This window comes from Protopterus annectens, chromosome 16.part0, assembly GCF_019279795.1.
Source record: "Protopterus annectens isolate FY-2018-M chromosome 16.part0, PAN1.0, whole genome shotgun sequence".
Classification (NCBI taxonomy): Eukaryota; Metazoa; Chordata; order Ceratodontiformes; family Protopteridae; genus Protopterus; species Protopterus annectens.
The window spans coordinates 592,748,451-592,772,820 of NC_056750.1; the positions used below are offsets into that span (position 1 = coordinate 592,748,451).

General features: G+C 42.7%; 1 protein-coding gene across 4 annotated transcripts in view; it reads right to left on the reverse strand.

The window, feature by feature from the left end:
- Positions 1 to 7,765: 7,765 nt before the first annotated feature.
- MAN1B1 (mannosidase alpha class 1B member 1) overlaps positions 7,766 to 24,370 on the reverse strand; it is a 1,711,419-nt gene continuing 1,694,814 nt past the window's right edge. For all 4 annotated transcript variants that reach the window (XM_044058051.1, XM_044058053.1, XM_044058050.1 and 1 more), the window contains one exon: positions 7,766 to 8,649. In XM_044058051.1, coding sequence (XP_043913986.1) covers positions 8,452 to 8,649 — 198 coding nt within the window. In that variant the 3' untranslated portion in view covers positions 7,766 to 8,451. The remainder of the gene's footprint in view (positions 8,650 to 24,370) is intronic.

Sequence of the window (24,370 nt, forward strand, 5' to 3'; positions counted from 1 at the left end):
TCACTCCAAAATGAGAACTCTCTCCAGAGACGAGGTAATAGCTGGATTACTGTGCCTACAGGGTGAGAGTGCTGGGACCACACTGTTTTCAGGTACCACTGGATTTTCTTCATATAAAGTGTGGCTAGAGAGAGCGAGCACTGGAATAGTTGTTGCCATGAATACCCAAGACCCTTAGTATTTCTCTTGCAGAGCATCTGCTGAAGGAGGTCAGGTTGTGAAAGTAATCTACAAGGTTCTGCAATATTTTCTATGGCAGGTAAAGCCTGCATCTTTATGGTGTCCACTCTGCAGCCCAAGAAAACGAAGTTCTGATCTGGCTGCAAGGAGGACTTCTTGTAGCTGATAATGAACCCAACTGTGAGAAGAGATGTAAAGTTAGTTGGAGGTGTTGCAGGAGTGTCTGAGAGGAGAAGGTTTGGATTAACAATTCGTTGAAACAGGGAAAAATCTGGATTTCCTGTTGTTAAGAAGGTGATTACTGGTGCCAAGCACTTTGAAAATTCTTGGGGCTATGGAAAGCCCAAAAGGCAAAGCAGTAAACTGAACGTGAGACGACCCAAAAGAAAACCTGAGGAATCTTATGCAAGGAGGGAGAATTGGAATATGGAGGTAGGGATCTTTAGGATCCAGAGATACTACAAAAACCTAAGGCAGAATGAATAGAAGCAGAGTCTACAGGGAAAGCATCTTTAAAGTTGGCACTTTTAGAAAAAAAAAAGTGTTTAGTAGAGAGAAATCTGGTATGCATTTCCATTGTCATCCTTTCCTTGGTACTAGGGAAAGTCGGGACTAAAATTCCTTTTCCACAAATTCCTTGGCTACTAATTCTATTGTGCCGTATGCTTGCAACACCCATATGATGCGTGGAAGCAGGTACATGTGTTTGTAGGGAGGGGGGTATGCCATTTAAAGGAGGTATTTCCATCCAGGAAATTGCATACCCCTTTTTTAATAACAGAAATCACCCACAGGCCTGTGGTAATCTTTTCCCAGATGGAGATTGACTGGGTGAGCCTTTTTGAGAATGAAAGGGCCTGGATAGGGGGTACAGTGGGCAAAAGACTTTGTAGATAGTCAAAGAGACTTGTCTCCAGAGAAATCTCTTTGTTGTTTCTCTGAGAATCTCTTTCTGGGAGCCTTCCTGTATGCTCTGCCTGTGCCTAGGATCTCTTCTAACAAAAGGGTTAGGCTTTGTTGGATAATTGGTCTAGTACCTAGGTACTGCCATTAATATAAGCTGTCCAAGTCCTTTGTGATTTTCCCTATTCTTGGAGGGTTTTGAAAAGAATGGCTACCTTGAGTCCAAACAGTAGATTTTTGTCTCAAGGGCATCTAAACATTTTGCTTTCAAGTCTCAGGTATGGGTTGATTGTGCAACCACACATATTTGTGGAGAACGGAACCAGTGACAGTTGCTGTGGATGAACCCTCTATAGCATAACTATATTTAATGCTGTGTCTGGCTACTTGTGTAGCCTGATTAAAACAAGTGTTGTTTAGGATCAGTCCCTTGTGGATCCACCACTACCTTGTTTAAGGAACTGAGGACAGATATCAAATACTTGGTCATTCAGTTTGATAATTTTTAGCCCTGAATGCCAAAGTAGAGGAGATATAAATATTTTTACTCCACCTATCCATAGCCCTACTAACCTTGTCTGAAGGCAGGGCACTGGCATTAGGTAAGAGCTTAGAAGGTTTATCAGAAAAGATACTGCAGAGGGGTCTGGTACAACATTCTTAAACAAGAATTTAAGATCATCGGGGACTTTACAAAATCTGTCAGGCCTTCTGGGGCAAGAGGATGCGAGTCAGGGGCTATCGAGGTGGGCTGAAAGGCATCCAGAACACTGGAAAACTAGGGAGGGGGCAGGAGTGCTCATTTCCAAGAAGTTGTAATATATTTTCTGAACCTCTAATCTGTTGAGTCTTCCACTCAAAATGTTTTGTCTTATGTAGTATTGTCTCTCCAAATGAAGCTTCTTCCACATGGGAGACAAGAGAAACAGAATTTTCCTCCTCTGAATGGACTTGGTCAGGGGAATGGATTTGAGATGAATATGCCAGGAAATGACCCAAATCAAAAGCCTCCTCATCTTCAGAAGGAGAAGAATCCACAGCAATCCTTTGAAGGGTGGAAGACTGAGAAGAAAAGTATGGTGGTTTCAGTGCCATAATGGCCTTGCAAAGACCTTGAGAAAAGTCCATCCATTAATCCTCCCTAGCAGGAGGGGGAGAAGTTGCATGTTTAGTTTTTTTGGCATTTCTTCTTTAGTGTGATGTCCACCTGAACCAAATGTGGTGGTTCAGATCTCTGACGTACCTCAATAATTTTCACCTGGATCTCCTCCCTAAGTAGTATCTGGGGAATGGCCTCTGCCCCCCCCCCCCAAGATGAAGATCTGTGGTTCAACTTTATTTGTAGTTTCCTCAGTCATAACTGCTTACAACAGCACCTCAGTAAAGTATGTCTGAGATAGAACCGGATGCACTACAGGTTTTGAAACCTCAGCAGGTACTCTGGACTCAGAAAGAGTCGACGGAGTTTCTGGCCTAGGTCTTTTAAGCTTCTTCTTAAGTGGTAACAGTACATCTGGAGATGTGGAATTTGCCATCTTGAGTGGGCCAAGCATTTAAGACACTGGGTCTCAAAAGATACTGAGTGAAGTTAATGGACATGCTCCACCTCAAAAAATCCAAATGCACCAAAACCACTAGAGCAAGCGACTTAAACCTTAGCACGGCTATAAATAGGACGTGCTGGAGGGATAGATTTATCACTCAGAGACTCCCTATGCTGTGGAATAAAATCCCGGTCCATGTGAGGCAGAGCACCTCGCTGACTCTGTTCAAGAGAAATCTAGACCTGTGGATGGGAGATCGTAGGTTTACCCCGGGAATCATATCTGTGTCACTGCTGGACAGAGGCACAACAAACTAATGGGCACAGTATTTTTTCATATAAGGGGTGGCGTAAGCCACAAAAATTTGGGCTAGGCTTATAAATGCCTTAGGGCAGATAGCCTAGTATAAACCTATGAACCTATGAAGACAAACAGTAAAGCGATGTCACAGGAATAGATTATTGGCAGATGGAATAGGCCTTGTAGTAGTGTTCTGCTGCTAAGCATAAATGACACTGGGTATGCAAGTCTTTGTATGGAATTTGCCTATCACACTCACATTTACCCCTCCTAGCTGACATCTAATACCAGTATGTAAAAACTTCAGAAAAGCAAAGGCAAGTTCCTCAGAGGGGTACTTATCTGTTTTCCGCAAAGCAACAGTACCAACAATTAAATGACAATCAGTCCAATGGATATGCAACTTGTGTTTGGTCTGTGGGTGACAGTCTGTGGAATTATACTTGTACAACCAGCTATATACCCATACAGTTATGAGCTGAAACTGGACATACGATGCTGAGAAGGTAAAGCTTCAGTACCCCCACCAGATGTCACCGGTAATAATCCCATTCATTATGAATACTGCAACAGTGACTTCATTCAGGACAACTGAAAAATATGAGCATGTAGCAATGTATGCGAGTAAATAAGATTATTATGACTGACCTATGTATAATGCACATATACTATTGTGATTCTCCTCTCTTCATTGTAATTAGTGTATGTGATCTTGCATTGCAAATCAGTAACAGGACGAATAAATAATTTTTTAAAAATAATCCGTATGAGCTGATTGCCATTTTTTTTCACAGGACACTGTCAACCAAGCAGATCACTCTGTGCTATTAAGCAACAAAAGGGACACAAAGTACTCAATGTAAGAAGACACAAACAAGTAGACATAAAACAAATAATTTTTGCTGCCAGCAACCTTGCATAGAGCAATACAGACTTCATGTCCAGCTAGATCACTTATCTTTAGGATCAATACTGCTTGTATAAACAAGTAAGCAGATTCTACCACTTCACACCAAGTAAGCAAAACCCAATTAGGTGCCACACCTCTATGTAGAGCTGGAGGAAATTTTCTTTAACTATTAGAGTACTTCTAACACATCAACAACTTTGTAAGTTGGCACAAACCACACAGGAACAGAATGTATCCAGGAACAGAAAACAGCAACACTGTAGCTGTTTTCTGTTCCTGTATCCATTCTGTTCCTGTGTGGTTTGTGCCTTCTACATGCTTTTGTGGTTCTATACTTTGTAAATTGCTTATAAAGCCATGGAGTAAGACTACTGAAAAATTGTTAATGAAAGCTTGCAATGTTTGTTTGTCTTTTGGCTTTTTCCCGGTAAGGGGTCGCCACAGCGGAACTCCGGTCCGCTAATGATTGGCAGTAGGATTTTTTACAAAACGCTGAGGTGCCAGCTCGACGCCCAACCTTCAACGAAGGCACGCCCATTTACGTACGCATGTCTTTCGAATGCTACCCAACCGCGGGGAGGACATGCAGACTCCACACAGAAGGAGTTCCCAAGCCAAGCCGAGAATCGAACGGGAGAACCTCTTGCTGTGAGGTAACAATGTTACTGCTGTACCACCGCGGAAATGAGCTTACAATAACTGTCTGAAATCCTACAAAATGTTGACATCAGTGCCAAATATAGTCATGTAAACTATTTTCTAAGGTCAGTAACACCCTCTACAGTGCTTGTCATTCAGGGAAGTTATGAAGTTTTTCATGACTTAACTAGGTGTTACTAGTCTTTACTGTTCCCCAGAGTTAGTTCCCTGATCTAATTCATCCCTTGGGGTACTACTTCAAAACAATTTAAAAAGTATAGCTCTGGGAAGTAGATTTTTGCATTCCTTCCAGCAAAAAGTGTCACCTTTGGGTGCCATGTTACAAAATGAATAATTTAGTTAAACATTTAAATTTAAAGTTTGTACAAGTTCTTTGGTGCAGCAAGTCATTTTAGAGTACAGTACAAGGAAGAAGAAAATACAATTAATCAGGTGGCCAGTGAAGATAATTTTCAATCTCAGTAGATCATGTAGCTGAAAAATAAGTCTAAAGTATATAATAGAGAAAGACCATTCTAATCTACACTAGCAAACTTTAAGAGTCTTTACTTATGCCCCAGTCCAGATCAATAAATCCTGAAGACAGCTGATCCATCACCAAGCAGTTTATGAAAATAAGGTTCCCAACATGCTGCACTACCAAGAGGAGTAAGAGTCGAAGCAAGGTTAAACAAGAGAGGGCCAACCCTGATCCATGACAGACATGAAGCTGTACAGGCAGTATTTTCATCCACCACTAAAGGGTTCCTGGTATTTAAAAAAAAATCACCTTTGGTGAAATAAACACTACATTCATATTTTCTATCAACTAACTAGAAGAACAAGAGAAGTTCTCTTGGAAAATGTATGTGTATGGACAATCAAGAGTTCCATATGATGTTCAGAACCTTCACACTTGTCACTTCAGAATAGTGTTCAGTGCCTACAAGCAGAAGAGAAATCAATACCAATTCACCTTGCCCAAAGCATACGCTAAAAGGCCACAGAAATAAAATGCTATGCAACACCACAATGCACTTTCCAGAACAAACACACAAGTATCCCCCCTTTTGGTGATCGTGTGTGCTGTGATATTACTGCATAGGAAGGATCAACAGTGAGAAATGACAAGGCAATAAAAAGAAAAAAAAGCACTCAGCCTAACATACTTCAAGAGCTGCTGAGGTGTTAAGACTCAATTTCCAGTACAGAGAGTACAGCTTTGTGAGATACCTTCCAGACCGCAGACAACTGACTCACCCCTTTCTTCACAGTACCTTTTGGATAGTACAGTATGAACTTGTTTTGGGTACCAAAGCACTTTAAAGATTCAGTTTAAAGCTACCCCATTCTCCCCAAAGGGGACATCAAAAATGTACAGCCTCACACCTATATATTATTATAAACAGTGCCACTGGACAGTACAAGTCGCAGAGTAGCAGGAAAACTCCTTTCAGACGAGGTAACCTCTCACTGAGGGAGATCATCTTTTTATGATAAAATTAAAACCAACAATGGTGTGGACCCAAGCTCTCATGAATGCTGTGATTACCAGTTCTGATGTACACCACTGTCAGGCCATCATCTAACACAAGACTGACATGTTAAGGATGCAGCAGCCACATTGTCAATGGAAACAAGGACTGCCAAGGAATCTGCAAGTCACACCAAAAGCTGAGGGAGAGTTCATCACCAACTTAAGGCTGCCCAGGCATATCTGAACAAATTGTAAGATGCAGAATTCTGATGCAGCCCTTTTAAAGAGCATTCAATTCAAGGATGGACAAACAGACAATGAAAAGCATGTTAACATTGTGCAAAATGCAACTCTTAGTGAGGATACATGCAGAGGATCTGACAAAGTAATGAACATAATGGTGTAAAGCATCTTCAAGACAAGACAGAGTTGTTTAATGAGCTCTGTGGGTCCTTCTATAGTTTTATGAAGATGGTTACAGAAATAAACCGTGGGGTAAGGGAGCCTTGTTTTTTCTTGCATCTTCAAAAATCTGTCTTTATCCTCCAAAAGATCAGTGTGTGGTCCTTACAACACAAAGCATCCTTCTGTTTCTTCTACTTTCAGCATCTTACTGAACTTTTGTAAAAAAAAAAAAAATGTTCTGTGCTTTCTATTTAAACCACAGCTTTTCTGACTCAAAAAGAAATGAGAAAGGTGAATACTGATTAAGAAAAGATCAAGACTACTGCAAGATACCTAGTGATCAAGAGATAAGATATTTATTGGAAAGAAGAAAGTGATGGGCTTCACAAAAATATCAAAATAACACTATCAAAAGTATTAAAGAATATTTGGTAAAACATCTTGATTTCTGATCCTGGGTTTGCTATAGATGAACTCTGTATTAATTTACAAATCCATACATTACATAGAAGCTTAACAGTTCAGATACTAACACACACACAAAACACACCACCTCACAGTTTTCTTTTCCTTTTGATTTTTGGTCTTCATTTCCAGTCCCTACAACAGCTTCCACTAAACAGCAGTCATTTAATTTACTCCCAGAATTATTTTTCTTCATGTACTGGTCCCCAAGTACACTGAATTCACAAAACCAAATGCACTGATTATAAAAGAAATGTACAACTAATCATTTGTAAATCACTAAAACGGATCAACACAATCAAGTGCATCTTTAAAACCCTATGCACAAGTTTCAAACCACAAGACTTATTTATCCAAAAGTCTGAAACACGTCTCAGTGTTTTATGTTTAGTGAAGTCACAACGAGGAAAATGGCTCATTTCATACAGTTAAACTGCAATCTTGAAAACTGTTTCTACTTACTGAAAATGTCTATAACTATTACACTGTTTAAGCAAATTAAAATTTTCTACCATGTTCACTCTAAGAGATGGGTATTAAGAACTCATAAGGCTTTTCTGGTCTGTTTTCCTACTGGCACCTCTAATATTCAGTTTTTTCTTATGTGCTGGATTAAAGTGGAAGACAAGCAGATGAAAATTAAGTTGTTCCCTAGCAGATGCATCTCTCCACTGTTTTCTTCACTGACTGAATACTCAACATAATGGCTTGGAACCTACAAGACACAAAACACAATATTTCAAATTGTATACAAGCTACTGCATTTTCAGTTAAATAAAGACAGAAGTTGGCTTCCACATCAGATTAATTTAACAAATGAAGTTTGTTTGTGTCTTTCGGCTTTTCCCGGTTAGGGATCGCCACAGCGGAACTCCAGTCCGCTAATGACTGGCAGTAGATTTTTACGTACTGGCCTGCTGGGCCTAACGCACAACCTTCAACGAAGGAACGCCCATTCACTCATGTCGCCACACAGGAGACGCTCTAACTGAGAATCGAAAGGGCAACGTCTAACTGTGAGGCGACAACGCTACCGCAGCACTACCACCGCAGTACTAATTTAACAAATGAAGTAAACTGTAAAATAGGACAAGTGGTTAAAAAGAAAAAAAAAGAAAGCACTATTTGCCCTGATTTTTCCACTTGTCCCAGACATTACCTGACCACAGACGGAATGCCAACAACAGTCCATATGACAGTCAGCATGCCCGCTGCTGTTAGTTTGCCTGTCATGCAATCTGTGAGTGCCAGTGCCAGCACCAGCACAGCTATGATGAATTCCATTAGAGGTGAACAGGAACCCTGGTAAAAATTTAAGAGAGAAATGCCAGTGGGCCTCATGTCTGAACACTCACAGAGCTAAAAGGATTGTTCATATTTGGTACAGCTATGTGGACATGTCTTTGTTCAATTCAGGTAATTTATTTTTAAATGCACTTATCCCTTCCTCTCAGTAACATGCTGCAAGAGTTTTAGAGTAGTCTAAGTCACTGAAGCCCTAAAACGCTTTCCTGAAGAAACCATGTGTTCTTCATAGCCCTGATTCAAAAACCTGAAAAAAATGAAGTTGCTCAAACCATTTCCCCAGAGCAACTAAATGGCCAAGTCTTGAAGCCATTATGAATATCTTAAGTCCACACCGGAAGAGGATGTGCTTCTGTGTTGAAAACATATTTGTCCAGATTGATTAGATCAAAGTCTTCAGAGAAAAGAAGGAAGAAATATTTGAGAGTCTCGCCAAGAAAGAAGCTTTCCATTTTGTCCCTTGGATCAGGGTTGTTGGGGTTCTGAACATTATTGATAGATGTATACCCTCCAGAAGGAACCTGTATAAAGGTAAAAACAAAAAAAGAGAAGATTCAGATATGCCTATTAAGTAGATTTGTCAAAACTTGCACTACAAACACCACAACTTTAGTTTGTCAATAGACTAAATTTACTTAACATTTTTAAAATAAAATGAAACTATAAAAACAGTTCTCTAAAAACAAAGACTTTTCAGATACAGAAACCCAGCAGAGTGGTACAATTTACTACAGTTTAAAAGTACCATCTTGTATGCTACCTTGCACACTCCACTACTTAGTATTTACATGAGTGACAAGTTCTGAAAAGGACAAATCAATACATTTCCTGCAATTGTGCCTTTACACCCTGAAATGCAGTCCAAATAAATCTGATTACTACTGACATCAGTAAGGTCTGGCAGGACAATAAATCTCTGCCTATTCCTCTTACAATAGAGAAGTGAAATAAATGGTTTAAAATATGCCAAACAACAAGCTCAGTGGAATACTACTTTAATGCATATAAATGCTTAGCAGCACTGAAGCCCCCATCCTAAAGGAGCAATACACAATACCAGAGTTTGACATTTCAAAGCTCACACAAGGAGATTTTTGCAACGTCTCTCTTTTCAGATTTTAACTAGTGAAATTCTGTTATAGCAACTCTAGACTGCTGACAGTAGTGTTAATGTATAGATAACTGTGGCATCACAGATGATCAAAAAAGCACCACAGCAACCATGGAAGCAGCCACGCAGGAGTTAAAAGGGCACTGCATGGAGGAAATTTTTGCCTCCGTTACAGAAATGTAAAGTGCTCCCACAAATCTACAATTAGAACTAATTATGGCACAAATACAACACATCAAACTTGAATTTAAAGGATTATATTACAGATCAGATCACAAGCCATCTAAAAAACAGAATCTATACTGCCTACTCACTTTGATCACTTTATGTCTATCCATGTGGATGTTACAGACACAGAGCACAGGTTATTATTTACAGACACTAGAATAGAGTCTTTAGAAGCCAGACTTACTGATTTTGAAGACTGAAGCTAAAGAAAAATGTAAGCTTTTTCAGGAACACCTGACTGGGAGGAAGGAAAAGACTGTCAGGCTTTACTAAAAACAAACCTGCAGAATGAACATTGCTGCTAGCAAGAGAAACTACTACTTAAAGGGCTGAAGGAATCTTTATTGCTCACCTGTTCAGGTCTTGCTTGCCTTGACCCATTTAATTTGTTTTGAGTCACTTACTCACAGGAAGAGGGTATTAAGAGCAAATTGTGTTCCAGGAAAAAATCAAAGATAGCAGAACTTTCTGTGCCCAGGTTTACTTTCTTGAAAGTCACACAGCTTTTCATACAACCAAATGGATTTGGAAAATTAAACACATCTACCCAGCAATGCTTAAAGTTCTGCTACCTGGCGGTTCACTCACCTTTCATTCTGTAGTTGCACTAGATGAACTGAAGTGAAGACTTGGGAAAGTACAAACAGTCCACTTACCTGCAATAGCAGATGTTCGAATTCCTCACTGTCTCAGTGGGATTTTGGGTTATCTGGCATGGTAACACTGTACCAACCTGCTTTGAAATTCTCAGACTCCCCTCTCTCTCTCTTCCTGTGGCAGATGATTGGCTAAGCATATCCTGAGAGGAAAGTCTTCAGCTGTCAAAGGAAGTAAGTGTTGAGGCTTTTTTGTTTCCACAAAGGAGGAGACAAAAGTACATGAAGCCAGAATCATCTAGAGGGAGCAAATTCGCAAATACAATACCATACAAAAATCAAATCCAACAACCAAATCAAAGAGATTGAAACCCACCTTAACTATCCACAGTCTAGGGGATGACGGGTAGGTACTGCCAGCAAAGCAGTGAGAAATTTGAACATCTGCTGTTGGGTCAGCGAGGGGCTATATAAAACATGAACTGGGAATCTATTCCAGAGTGAGGGGAGCCTTTGGGAAATGAATCTGTCCCTCCAGCATGTCCTATTTATTTTTGTGCTGAGGTTTAGGTCCCTGGAGCGTGTAGCTCTAAGGGACTTGGATTTTTTGAGGTGGAGCATGTCCATTAATTCTGGGTTTGACATGGCTTTGTACGTCAGGCATAGATCGCCTCTGAGTAGGCGGTAATCAACTGAGTAGAGCTGGAGTTTCTTTAGTTGAGCTGCATAGGACATCTGTTTGTAGCCCATGATCCTCTTGGTGAGGTACTTTTGGGGTCTCTCCAGTTGCTGCAGGTGTCGGGTAAGGTACATCCCAAAAGGGGCATTGTATTCAATTATGGGCCTGATGAGTGACAAGTAGAGGGGTACAATGACCTCTCTTGATCTAGATGAGAACCCTTTCGTGATAAGGTGGGCTATATAGAAGGTCTTTCTAACCACTTTGGCAACGTGATTATCGAAGGAGAGATTACTATCTACGTTTGTCCCCAAATCTCTAATTACTTCTTCCGTACTTAATGGATTACCACCCATGTGGTAATTTGTGGGCACCTTGTTTTTCCCAAAGGGGATGACTATGCACTTTTTAGCATTTAGCTTGAGGCCGTGGCTCTGGCACCAAGCATCCGTCTCTGAGACACCCTTTTGGAGGATGCTTGTGTCAGCTGGAGATTTGATTATGGCCCCCAGTTTGCAGTCATCTGCGAACGTTGTCAGCCATAATCCCCCCGTGTTAGCCTGATCCTCAGAAAAGTATATACCGAACAAGAGAGGTCCCAGGACTGAGCCCTGTGGGACGCCACTTGTAACTGGTTTGGATTTGGACGTGGCACCTGCGATTCTGACCATGTGTGTTCTATCTCTGAGCCAGTTTGCAACCCATCTTGTGATATAGGGGTTGATATTTAAGCTGGTAAGCTTATTTATGATGCCCGAGTGGGGCATTGTGTCGAAGGCTTTTGCGAGGTCCAGGTAGGCTGTGTGGACTACCTTACCCTCATCTATGGCTTTGGTAACTGTTTCAAAGAAATCAACTAGGTTTAAGAGGCAAGATCTGCCCTTAAAGCCAAATTGGGTAGGGTCCAGTGTCTGGAGGCTCCCAATGTCTTTGTTTATGAGTTCCATGATAATACGCTCCATAGCTTTACAGACCAGACTAGTCAGGCTTATGGGGCGATAGTTTCCAGGGTCCGTTGTGGCACCACCTTTGTGGAGTGGGACCACTGTAGCTGTACACCATTCTTTGGGTACATATCCTGTAGTAAGGCTAAGTTTGAACAGTGACTTAATGTGAGGGTTCAGTTCTTCTTGGAGCTCGTGTAAGAGACAGCCTGGGACACCGTCCGGTCCCATAGATGCTGTGTTTTTTGCTTTGGAGAAGGCAGCTTTCACCTGTGCATCTGTGATGTCAGGGAGGTTACATTCAGTTGGGATAGGCATTTGCTCCTTTGGGGGGGAAGGGGGGAGAAGTTTGGGCTGAATCTGTCTGCCAGGATGTTGGCTATGTTTGCAGGTTTGGTATATTTTGTACCGTTATGCAACAATTCAGAGCATATCTTGTACCGTTATGCAACAATTCAGAGCATATCTGGGAGTTTCCGCCCATGTTCCTGACATAACTAAAGAAGGCCTTGTGATTATCTTTAGTGTCTAGGGCAATTTTTCTTTCGAAGCTGGCCTTTGATGATTTTATGAGGGATCGAAGTTTCTTGCTAATACTGATCAGAGATGCCTTCCCTTTTTGGGATTTTGCTCTGTCATGTAGAAACTTCCTCCTCCTGTTGTATAGCTTATTTATGGCCGGGGTCCACCAGACCGGTCTCCTGTTTTTGGAGGAGTGAGTCTTGGTTTTATTTGGGATAGCACGATCCATGCATTCCTGCAGGTGCTCATAGAATGCATTTGTAAAGGATTCTATGGATTGGGATGTATTATCCTCTGGCCCAGGGGCTTTGAAGGATTCCACCTCAGTCTTGAGAAGTGCAAAGTTGGCTTTTGAGAAATTCTTTACAGTGATTTCCTTGGCTGGGGGTGGGGACGGGATATGGATGTCCAGGGAAATTTGTTTATGGTCTGATCTTACCAATGAGGGGTTTACCTCTGGTGTGGAACATAGAGTCCCCATGTTGGTGATGACCAGGTCCAATATGGTGTTCCCTCTTGTGGGACTGGTGACCAGTTGTTCCATCGCGTTAGAGTTTATAAATTCAAGGAACCGTTGGGCGAGGGTGTTTGGGCTTGGGTAGTTTTCCCAGTCAATGCTTGGGTAGTTGAAGTCACCCAGTAACATAGTGTTTGGAGAGACCTTCATATTCTCCAGTGTTCTCGGGAATGCTAAGTGGGGTTCCTGTAATAGGGAGGGTGTTCTGTAGCAGGCTACAAACTGAAAGGCAGTTTTGCCTGCTGTTAGTTGCACATGGATGGTTTCCGATGCTTCGTGTAGTGCCACTAACCTGGAGGTGTAGGTATCTTTGATGAATATAGATACTTCCCCTCCTTTTGTGCTTCGGTCCGAGTTTTGGGCCGAAACGCATGGTATGAGTTATAACCTGGTAGTGCTGGGGTGCTCTCAGGAGCCTTGAACCAGGTTTTTGTTACTGCACAGACATCGATTTTCTCCATACTGAGGAGAGCCTCGAGTGCGTGCATCTTGAGGTTTAGACTTCTGGCATTGAGTAGCATTACCTTTAGTTTTTTTATCCTTGGGTTGTCTATGGAGGTGGGTTTGTCTTTTGAGCCTTGCCTAAAAAAGGCACTATAGGGGTGGCAAGAGCCTTGGCCAGTATACGAAAGCCTAAGGGTGACAGGTGCAAGCCGTCCCTAGCGAAACAACGTGGCTTGTCGAGCATGTTATCCCAGGCAGACAGACACTGGATCCCCTTTGAATGACACCAATACTTTAGCTAATTGTTGAAACTGATCATTTTGTCTTTATACTGTGGTATCATTCTTGGTGAGGGCAAGATGCTACTCAAGGTCAGGGTCATACCAGCCTGGGCTACATGGTCAGAGAGCTCCTCTATGTCTCTTTTCATGTAGTCCAGGGAGGTGCATCTCAGGTCATTCACACCAGCATGGACAATGACGGAGTCATACTTGTACTTGCTTTGGAGTGACCTGAGTGCTTGCGTTATGTGGCGGATCCTGGCACCCAACAGGCAGCTTACAGTGACCTTCTCCTTGTTCAGTCTGGTGAGCGGGACCGTCAGTGTGCCGGACAATAGAGTCCCCTATAGCAAGTGTATTTGGTGCGTTGTTTGGCCTTAAGGGCTGTGACTGTAAGGCACAATGATTTTGTGAGATATGTGATTTGTAGGTATTGTTAAGAGGTGGCTGTTGCTTGGATATCTGCTTAGGAGGTCTTTGCTATTTAGGCAGATTTTTATTTAGAGCCTCCGAGTATGTTTTTGTGTGTTTGTGTGTTGGGTATGCGGATGCAATAGGCCTGTGTGAGACTGGGTTTGTGGTGTGGGTGGTTACCTTTTCCTCCTGACTGACTGCGCCAGTCTTGGGTTGATAGAGCTCTGCCTCCAGTTTGGCTGTGTAACTGCATCTCTCACATGCATTACAGTTTGTTGGAAGGAGGAGAGGGTTGTCTGTGTACATAAGGCAATTGTAACATTGCCTCAAAATTCCCAGATTCACCAGCTGGACTGGGGATTAACCTTGAAACTGACCCTTGGACATACCAGATTAGTATAGGGAACTGTTTTTTTACTGATCAGATTAGGGAAGGGAACTGATTTTTCACTTGATCAGGAAGGACCAATCGGGAGCCTAATACTTATGAGAAGTCAAGGAGGGTGTAGTGCTTTAGTTAGTTAGTGTTTCCTTATAAGAGATGAGCAAGTGCAGGGCTTTAGAAAGAGAATAGAGTGATTACTTTGAGAGTTTGAACAGTTCTAAGGGAAAAAGTGAAGAGCAGACTTTGTGGAGCCTGGAATAGTTTAAACCTGTTTAGGTGGTGCTGCCCGACGCTGCTCAGTACGCAAAATCGCGCAAAAAGAGAGTTGTAGGGTTTTAAGAGAGAGAGATCAAGGAGTTTAGAATTGACCCAAAATGGCCAATAAAACTACAGCTTCTAGGTACTAACCACTCCTCCAGGGGACAGGCAGGCTGTTCAGTGTTAACCACTCCCACTGGTGAACACAGAGACTTCCCTTTAGCCCAAGCAAGCACTGGCCTTCTAGAAACTTCCAAACAGTTCAGAACAGCAAATCTGTAACTGAACTTTCTTAACTTTCAGAAAGTGGAAAAAAAGCAAGATTTTTTTTTTTTCTTTTTGTTGTAGTTTAAAAGTAGAGAGATCTTTAGTTGGTAGTTGTGAGGGGAGGCAAACAGATCTATGTTCGGGCATCCCCATTTCCCTGTTATGTTGAAGACATGTGGATCCAGCTGCCACTCGTGGGGATCCATGAGGTTTCTGCTTAGTTCATCTGCCAGAGTATTTTTCCTTCCTGGCAGGAATTGTGCCTGCAGATGTACTTGGTAAGTCAATGCTGTGTCCCACAAAGTCATAGCTAGTCTGCAAAGGGGGTAAGAATGTGTGCCCCCCTGCTTGTTTATATACCACATGACTGTGGTGTTGTCTGTCTGTCTGTAGTTGTCCTGGGTGAAGTAGGTCCTTGAAGGCTGTCGGAGCATTTTGAACAGCTAGCATCTCTTTTTGATTGATATGTAGATGCATTTGGTTTGAGGTACATGTTCCCTGAATGCATCTTCCTGCCATGTGGGCCCCCCAGGCATAATCTGATGCATCCATTGTTAGTGTCTGCCTGGGGGTAATGTGAATGGCTGTCCCTTGTTTTGGTGACAAGTCTTTGCCCACCATCGAAACTCCTGTTGCAGGCAGGAAATGAGAGTAATTATGGTTTCCAGGCTGTGGCAATGTTGAGTCCAAACGCTTTTTAGGTACCATTGAAGTTTCCTCATATGCAGTCTTGCATATGGAATTAATAGGATGCAGGATGCCATGAAGCCCAAAGCCTGCAGAATTTTTCTTGCAGATAACTGGGCCTTTGTTGCCAACATGTTGAAATAGGTAATCAGTTGCCTTTGTTTGTCTGGCGTGAGAAGCCACCTGGGCAGTTTTATTTAAGCTTGCACCCAGGAATATTATCTCTTGAGAGGGTACTGGTTTTGATTTCTTTTCGTTGACTGTGTACCCTGGGCATGTTAGAAGTTTTTTCACAAACGCCAGATGCTGTAAAAGGATGTCCTTGTTCGCTGCTTGAATTAGACAGTCGTCCAAGTAAGGGTATATCTGTATTCCTGTTTGTCTGCAGAATGCAATTACTGGTGCCAGGCACTTTGTAAAGACCCTGGGCGCAGTAGATAAGCCAAAGGGCAGTGCAAAGAATTGGTAATGCACGGAGCCAGCCTTGAATCTGAGGTATCTTCTGCATATTTGTCTGATTGGGACATGCAAGTATGCCTCTTTTAGGTCTAAAGTTACAAGCCAAGTGTTCTTGTCCAGCATGGGCAGCAGAAGCTGCTGCAAAGTCAACATTTTGACTTTTGGTATATCCAGGTATGTCTTCAGAATTGATAGGTCCAGTATTGGCCTTCAGGCCTTCTCCTTTCTGGGCACTAAGAACAGTCTTGAGTAAAATCCTTGCCCCTGCTCTTGCTCTGGCACTTGTTGAATGGCCCTCACGTCCATGAGGGATGAGACTTGTTTTTGTGCCTCTGCCCATTGATGTTTTGGCAGATCTGGCCAGCCGTTTGCCTTTGGCAGGGTATGGAAATGGAACTTGTAACATTGTGACACGATATTTAGAACCCACTTGTCCTGGGTTATAGTGTGCCAATTTTGAGAAAAAAGTGCTAATTTTCCCCCTAAGGGTGCTGCCAGGTAATAAGTGCTTGGTGCAGGCAGGGGAAAGTCATTGGGGCTGTTTCCTGTAAGGTTGTGATTTGTCTTCTCCACTTTTGGAGGTAGAAGCACCCCATTGCTTTGACCTGTATGAACCTTGCGCCTGGGATCTGTCTCTAGGGCATCTGGGTCTGCCCCTTTGAGGTCTGTCTGACACAGGAAAGGACCAATTCTTTGTTGGCCAGTGTCTACTAAACCTAGGTGGCTGGACTTGTAAGAAATCTTTGACCATTTGCATAGATTTAGCCTTGTCCTCCATTTTCTTTAAAACCTCTTCTGCCTTAACACCAAACAAAATATCATGCTGTAAAGGTGCATCTAATAATTTAACTTTAACATGATCAGGCAGATTTTGTTCCTTTAACCACACATGCCTTCTAATTACAGAACCTGTAACTGCGGCCCTGCAGGTGGCCTCTAAAGAATCAAAACCACATTGCAAAGTATGCTTTCCAACTTGTTCAGCTGCATGCAATATATCCTGCATTTCCTTGTTTTCTGCACATTCAGAGTTTAACAACATTTTCTGTTTAAGCAATGACATGACATGTTGCTGATATTTGAGCATATGAAACTGACAGTTTAAGGCCCTTATAGCCAAAGTAGCAGATGTGTAAACCTTTTTTCCCCATCTGTCCAGTGCCCTAGAATCCCTGTCAGAAGGGTTTTTTTTTTTTTGCAGTGGAAGCCTCAACTCCCTTGGGAGCCTGAGAAATAGTTTCTGGGTCTGCAGCAGGGTTTTTAAAAAGGAATTGATGTGAGTCAGGAACCCTGTAGTATCTGTCAGGCTTAACAGGAGCTTGAGGTAAGGAGTCAGGGGTAAGGCTAGACTCAGAAAACACATCTACAATGTCTAATACAGGGGGGATGGCAAGTGGCTTGTGCTGGGGTAGTAGCAGGAAATTCCTGAGCTTCTTTTTAGATTCTGAAAAATCTTGGGTCTCCCAGTGGAAATGCTCCCTCATGGTATGTAAGGTTTCCCCAAAGGAATAGTCCTCAGGAGGAGAAGCTGAAGGAATGGATTCTTCAGCATCAGAATCCTTATAGGGGGGAAAAGAATATTCCTGATCAGAAGAGGAATCGGAAGAAATAGAAACCTGATCTGAAGATTCATAGTCAGTCTCTTGCCTAGGCCTCTTATCAGGAGGGGGATGGGAACCCCTGATCAAGGTAATCAAGTCTTCGGCCATTTTGAGCATCTGTTTTTTGGGCATGGAGGCCTGTCCACGTGGCTCTTGAGATTGCTTCTTTGCCTTTGAAGGAGCTTTAGTCTTTGCCTTTGAAGTCTGTTTAATGTATAGATATTTGGGTCTGAATACACCCTTAGAAGCCAGTGCCTGCTCAGCAGCTCTGGACCCATCTGAAGGATTAGCGTCCAAGGCATCAATACCTTGAGTTTCCAGTGGCATGGCCGACTCCACGTGGGAGTCAGTAGTGGCCTGCGACTCTAAAGCAGCGGTCGTCAGGGGCTACGAAAGCGCCTGAGAACCGTTGAACCAGCGACTGGCTTAGGAGAAGCTTGGTCATCAGTTTTGGGCCTCAGGTGTCTTTCTTTTTCTTTGCGTTTTTTGTGAACTCCGGTAGTCTGATGGCTTTCCGACGACATTTCTGGATAATTAAACCTGCGTCCAAAGTAGTTCAAGCAAAATCATACCGACACTTAATAGTGCATTGGTTAAATCTAGCACAAAACCGACAACCCAGAAAGTTATGATCGGGGCCTAGGCAAGGAATACAGTAAGAATGAAAGCCCTTATGAGGTATTTGCTTCCCACAAGAAATACAATTATTACCATTTTCTGACATCGGTTATGGAGCAAGAAAAAAGTTTCCCCAATGGGGTACTTAGCTTTATAGAAGACTTTGGATCTGAAATTTGAACTCGAAAATCTCAGGAGTCGGCCAACCGGTACTTGCGAACTGCTTCTGCTTCGGGCACCGTGCGGCAAGAAAGACTAAAGAAAATGGCGTCGGCTGGTTCTTTTATACCCCTGACGTCAGGGAGGGGACGACGACAGCCGACGCAGGACCCAGGACTTTGGAATTCAGGCCGACTGAGGGCAACCTGCCAGCAGGATTACCCAAATGTAATGACTGCAACAGTGAAACACGAAAAACATCAGCTACTGAACTTCATTGAATAACTCAGACTACAATTTTCTTGAGATTTGATGCACAATATGCACGTGACAAGATTGATTTTTTGGACATCACTGATTAATAAATATGATGGCTCTTTAGATACTGAGATCTTTCGTAAACCATGCTGGAAGAATAATCTTCTTCATTGTAGTAGTATGCAGCCAGGGCATATTTTTATCCAGGTAATAAAAGGTCAGTTCCTTCGAGCCTCGAGATTGTGTAAAGATGAATCTACTTTTAATAGAGAAACAGAGGGAATGAAGGATAATTTGTCCTCCAGAGGTTATAGAAAGGACTTCGTCACTAAAGTAGCATTTGAGACCAAAGGCATGAGAGATGGGAGAGGTAAACCTTATTTCCACAGACAACGGAATATGAAAGATTTGACCTCTCAAGGATATAGGGAGCAACATACAGCATTTAGATGCTTACTCACTTATAGCCAAGACATTCAAGTAGTATGTACTATTTTAAAGAACTGGGAAATTTTATTAGCAGATGAGAACTTAGAGACATTACTGGCGATATGCCCAGGTTTAGTTTCAAGAATAAAAAGAACCTTAAGCAATTGTTATGCAAAGAAAACCAGAGGAGGAATGAACATCATGGCAGATATAGGACTTATAGATGCGGTAATTGTAAAGGCTGTTCGTAATATCAGTGTACTAGCAACTTATTTCATCATCCTGCTAGTAATAGAGAATATAAATTATATACCTACGCCAACTGTAATACAAGATATGTGGTCTATTTAGCAATCTGTACAATTTGCACAAGTTTTTATGATGGAAAAACTATTTGTCCTCTAAAAGCTCTGATTTTTAAACATCTTAGTGACATCAGATTAAAGAACAAAGACAATTCTTTATTTCAGCATATTATGACAAATCCCAGTCATAACTTCAAGTTTTCAGTTTTGAAAGCTATGACACTGTCTTCACGAAGAGGTGATTTAAATAATCATGTTGAATTAGCTGAGAGTCACTGGATAGCTGATTTAACAGCTGATAAGCCCATGTCATTATTAGATAAAGTCTGATTGGCTTCAGCTACTTTTAAGACACCTCTAGTTGGAATATAACATGATCTAGAGGAAGGCATAGGCCAAAGTGCCTATCACTGTTTTTATTCTCGGTGTTGATCATGGTTTTATTACTTATTTATAATTATACACTTCTCTCTGTGGTGGCTTTGCTATGTTCATCTTGTTTGATACAATTTTTTTTGACTGAGCGAGCCTTTGGCAAACCCTGGTGTGTTTGTTTGTGGTGTCCCAAAAAGAAGGAGCTTCCATGGACCATCCCCACTCTGCTTCAAGAATTCCAGAATACCCCCAAAAATGATGTCCTTGAGGGGATCTTAGGGATCCTTCTCCATGATCTAAATCCATGTCTTCAGTGATGGACACAGAATCTATATTCTTCAGTTTACATGTATGTCCACTTCCACAAGACGAGTCTCAGGGGCTCTGACAAGACACACTGAAATCGGATGGAAAGCTCGAATGTCAAGCTTTACTGAAGCTAACTGGCTCCTTCTGTCCCTGTTGACTTGAATGAGCGGAAAGAGGCACAAGAGCTATTGGGAGCTGGGAAGGATCTGAACCTGGTGAGCACACCATTCTCCTTGGCCTGGCCAATGTCCTTTCCGCAGGCTCAAAAGCTGACTCAGCTAATGCAGCTGAGGAAAAACTACCTCTATCAGCCGACTCAGTAGGTTTCCTCCACTCCAAAAGAGTTCAGTTCCGAGGAGGACTCACAGCTGGGCTGTCTAGTGCCTAAGCACCAAAGAAAAGAAAAGGCTACGAAAACTCAAGGGTCTGATCCTGACACTTTGGCTCCAGGACTCTTCTCGACCTGAAAACGTTGTCGTTGAAAAAGTGAGGGAAGATGTGGAAGCCAAAGTCTCCAAAGCTATCAAATCAGAGGACAGTGGGGACGGAAGGGTTTGGATCCATGAATGTCAACTCTGGGAAAGGAATCCATGTTGGAAACAGATGGGACAGGGTTGAAGGGCCCGTTCCCGGCCCTCCCTTAGGGGATGCAGCCAGAAGGACCCCCAGCTGTATTTGTGTCCTCAGGAATTTTCTCATCATGTAGTCAATATCCATCTCGGTAAGGCTTCTAATGGATCGATCAGACCTAAACGAAGAAACGACAGATGATAGTCTCGATGGTAGCTTGTGTTGGAGTATGGGTGAAGGCAACCTGGGGCAGCCCCACAGAGAAAGTAGGTTTAAAAGCAGGACCTTTGATCAGAATTGCCGATAGATCAGAGTGCCTTGAAGACTTAGTTGCAGGACCTGGAGAGCATCTGGATCCGGGGAGCTCTTCCTTGACTTTTCTACCTTCCTCTCTTCTGGTCTCTTCTCATCTTGTTTATCCGTGTTTCTCTTTGAATCTTTCTCTCTCTCTCTTTCTTATCAGTAGATGGAGAAGTGGATGGTAACTTGGATTCAGAGGACATGGCAGACCCTGCCTGAGTGGGAAGGAAACCTTTGAGGATGAGCTTCTCCTTTCTGCCTTGAAGTGCTGTGGTACCAAAGGCAGCACAGATATGGCAACTGTCCTGAAGATGACAGGGACTTGAACAGTAAACACAAAGGGAATGGGGATCGGGGGGGGGGGTATTTTGTGTCCATATGCTGAACACTTCTTGAATCCAGTAGGCTTGTCACACATCAGAACACCACTCAGAGTTATCCCAGTAACATAAATCACACTGAAAACTCTACACAGTATTAAAGAAGTATTACTAGAGAAAAAATATAGTATTTACACCTGGACAAAAATGCACTGTGAAAAAATAAATAAATAAATAAATAAAAACACTGTAGCACAGAACTAAATAAATGAGAAAAAAGACTGTTTCGCCTAAAAAAATCTACCTAAACTAATCCTACGACTAATCTAAAAGTACAGTTTTGTACCTACCATAAATGTAGATGTTCGAGTGCTCATACAGCTGCAGTCATTACAGATGGGTTATCCTGCTGTCAGGCAGGTCCTCGGTCGGCCGAATTCCAAAGTCTAGGTCCGGCGTCGGTTGTTGTCGCTTCTTCCCTGACGTCAGTGCGGCAGGGGTACAAAAGAGGCAGCCAACGCCATTTTCTTCAGTTTTTCTTGCCCCAGATGTCAGGTGCCCCCAGAAGGAAGGCAAAACATAAAGTTATGCAAGCATGTAAAATAGAATAATCAAAAAACAGTAGTTGCAAGCAAATACACCATAAGAGAATACCCCAAATAGGTTGTATGATAAGGTGTTTGTCATAAGGCCTGTCCTAAGAGGGGACGGAGGGGGGGGGTAACCTGGACTGCAGCTGTATGAGCACACAAACATCTACATTTATGGTAGGTACAAAACTGTACTATGTTCATCGTGCATACAGCTGCAGTCATTACAGATGGGAAGAATCCCAAATCTAAGTAAGGGTGGTAGGCACTAAGTGGAACTAGGAAAAGCGAGGATGCCCTGCAAGACTGCTGTGGCAAAACCCGCTCTAGATTTAGAGTATAGTGGAAGGTGATAGTGCTTGGAGAAAGTGTGCACTGAACTCCAAGTGGCTGCTTCCAAAATGTCCTTGGTAGGAACCCCCCCCCCCCCGAGGAAAGCTGCAGAGGTAGCTGTGGCCCTGGTGGAGTGGGATCTGATGCATGCAGGCACAGTTTTTCCATGAAATGAGTAACAAAAGCGTATGCAGTGGGCTATCCATTTTGAAATTGTCTGTTTGGAAATAGCCTTTCCTTGAGCACCTGTAGTATAGGACACAAAGAGTTGCTCAGATTTCCTGAATGGCTTTGTCCTGTCCAAATAATAACGAAGTTGTCTGTGAATGTCCCAGGAATGTAGTAGTCTTTCCCCTTTGTTTTGTGGATTTGGATAAAAAGTAGGTAGGTGGATAGTTTGATTCAAAGCTACACTGGATACTACCTTTGGCATAAAGGTAGGGTTGGTTCGTAAGGAAACTCTGTCCTGATGGAAAATGATGAATGGTTGCACAGCCATGAGGGCTTGTAGCTCCGAAACCCTGCGTGCTGAGGTGATAGCCAGAAGAAAGGCTGTTTTCCATGACAAGTATTGTAGTTCTGTTGAAGAAGCTGGCTCAAAGGGAGGAGGGGTCAGCTTTTCCAATATGAAGTTGAGGTCCCAAGCAGGGATTGGTGGTTTCCTTGGGGGTTTTATATTTTTTGCCCCTCTGAGGAACTGCCTTAAGAGAGGATGTGAGAATAAAGGAGGATCTGTGTTGTATTGTGCAGAAATGGCTGAAGCGTGGATCTTGATGGAGGAGAAGGAAAGTCTACTGTTTAACATCTCAGCTAGGTACTGTAAAATTTGAGGTATATTTATTACCCAAGGATTCTGGCCCTTTTCTTGATTCCAGGCACAAAAGCGTTTCCATTTGGCGAAGTAGGCTTTTCTAGTAGAAGGTCTTCTGGCCTCCAAGATGACATCCTGCACCTCCTTGGAGAGGAGAGTCTGTTGGGAAATCAAGGAATTCTCCAGGCAGCTAGATTTAGGGTTTTGAGCTGGCTGTGAAGGGTTTTGTAGTTGTGCTGGGACAACAGAAGAGGGACTAGAGGTAGGATCCATGGTGTGGAATGTGTCAGGCTCTTCAGGAGCGGATACCAGTGTTGTCTTGGCCAGTCTGGAGCAATGAGAATCATTTGCGGCCTCTCTGCTCTGGCTTTTAATAGAACCTTGGGCAGCAGAGGAAGAGAAGGGAAGGCATAAACTGTCAATGTTGTCCAATTGAAAGAGAGTGCGTCCACTTTCCAGGCCTGTGGATGATAGGTCCTTGAACAGAATTTTTTCAACTGGAAATTTCTGTGGGTAGCAAAGAGATCTATGTCTGGCTGTCCCCATGCCTGAGTTATCTTTGTGAAAACTTGAGGATGCAACTTCCATTTGTGTGGATCTGTCATATTTCTGCTTAGGTTGTCTGCCAGTGTGTTTTCCTTCCCTGGCAGGAATTGTGCCTGTAGCTGAATTTGCAATTCCAGTGCTGTGTTCCATAGGGTCATGGCTTGCCTGCACAGGGGGTATGAATGAGTTCCCCCCTGTTTGTTTATGTACCACATCACTGTGGTGTTGTCTGTCCTTATCAATAGCTGGCCTGGATGCAGTAGGTCTTTGAAGGTCATAATGGCATTTTGCACTGCTAGCATTTCCTTTTGGTTGATATGTAGGTGCTTCTCTTTTTGGGACCATTTTCCCTGAATGCACTGATCTGTCATGTGTGCTCCCCAGGCGTAGTCTGAGGCGTCTGTTGTGATGATTCAAGTTGCTTGAGGTACACAGAAAGGGAGACCTGTGCTTCTTTGGCATGCTTGAGCCCACCACCAAAATTCCTTTTGAAGGCATGGAATGAGTGGTATAATTGTTTCCAAGCTGTGGCTGTGTTGAGACCATAAGTTTTTTAGGTACCATTGAAGTTTCCTCATATGCAGCTTTGCACATGGGATTAGTACGATGCAAGATGCCATGAACCCCAGAGCCTGCAGGACTTTCCTTGCAGTTAGCCTGGTGAAAGTTGCCATTTTGCTGAAGTATTGAGACAGTTGCCCTTGTTTGTCTGGCGTGAGGTAGGCCATCTGGGTGGTTGTATTCAAGCTGGCACCCAGGAAAATTATTTGTTGAGAGGGTATTAGTTTTGATTTCTTTTTGTTGACTGTGTATCCCAGGTAGTTCAACAGTTTTATTACAAACGCCAGATGCTGCAATAGTATGTCCTTGCTGTCCGCTTGGATCAGGCAGTCGTCCAGATATGGGTAGATTTGTATTCCTTGTAG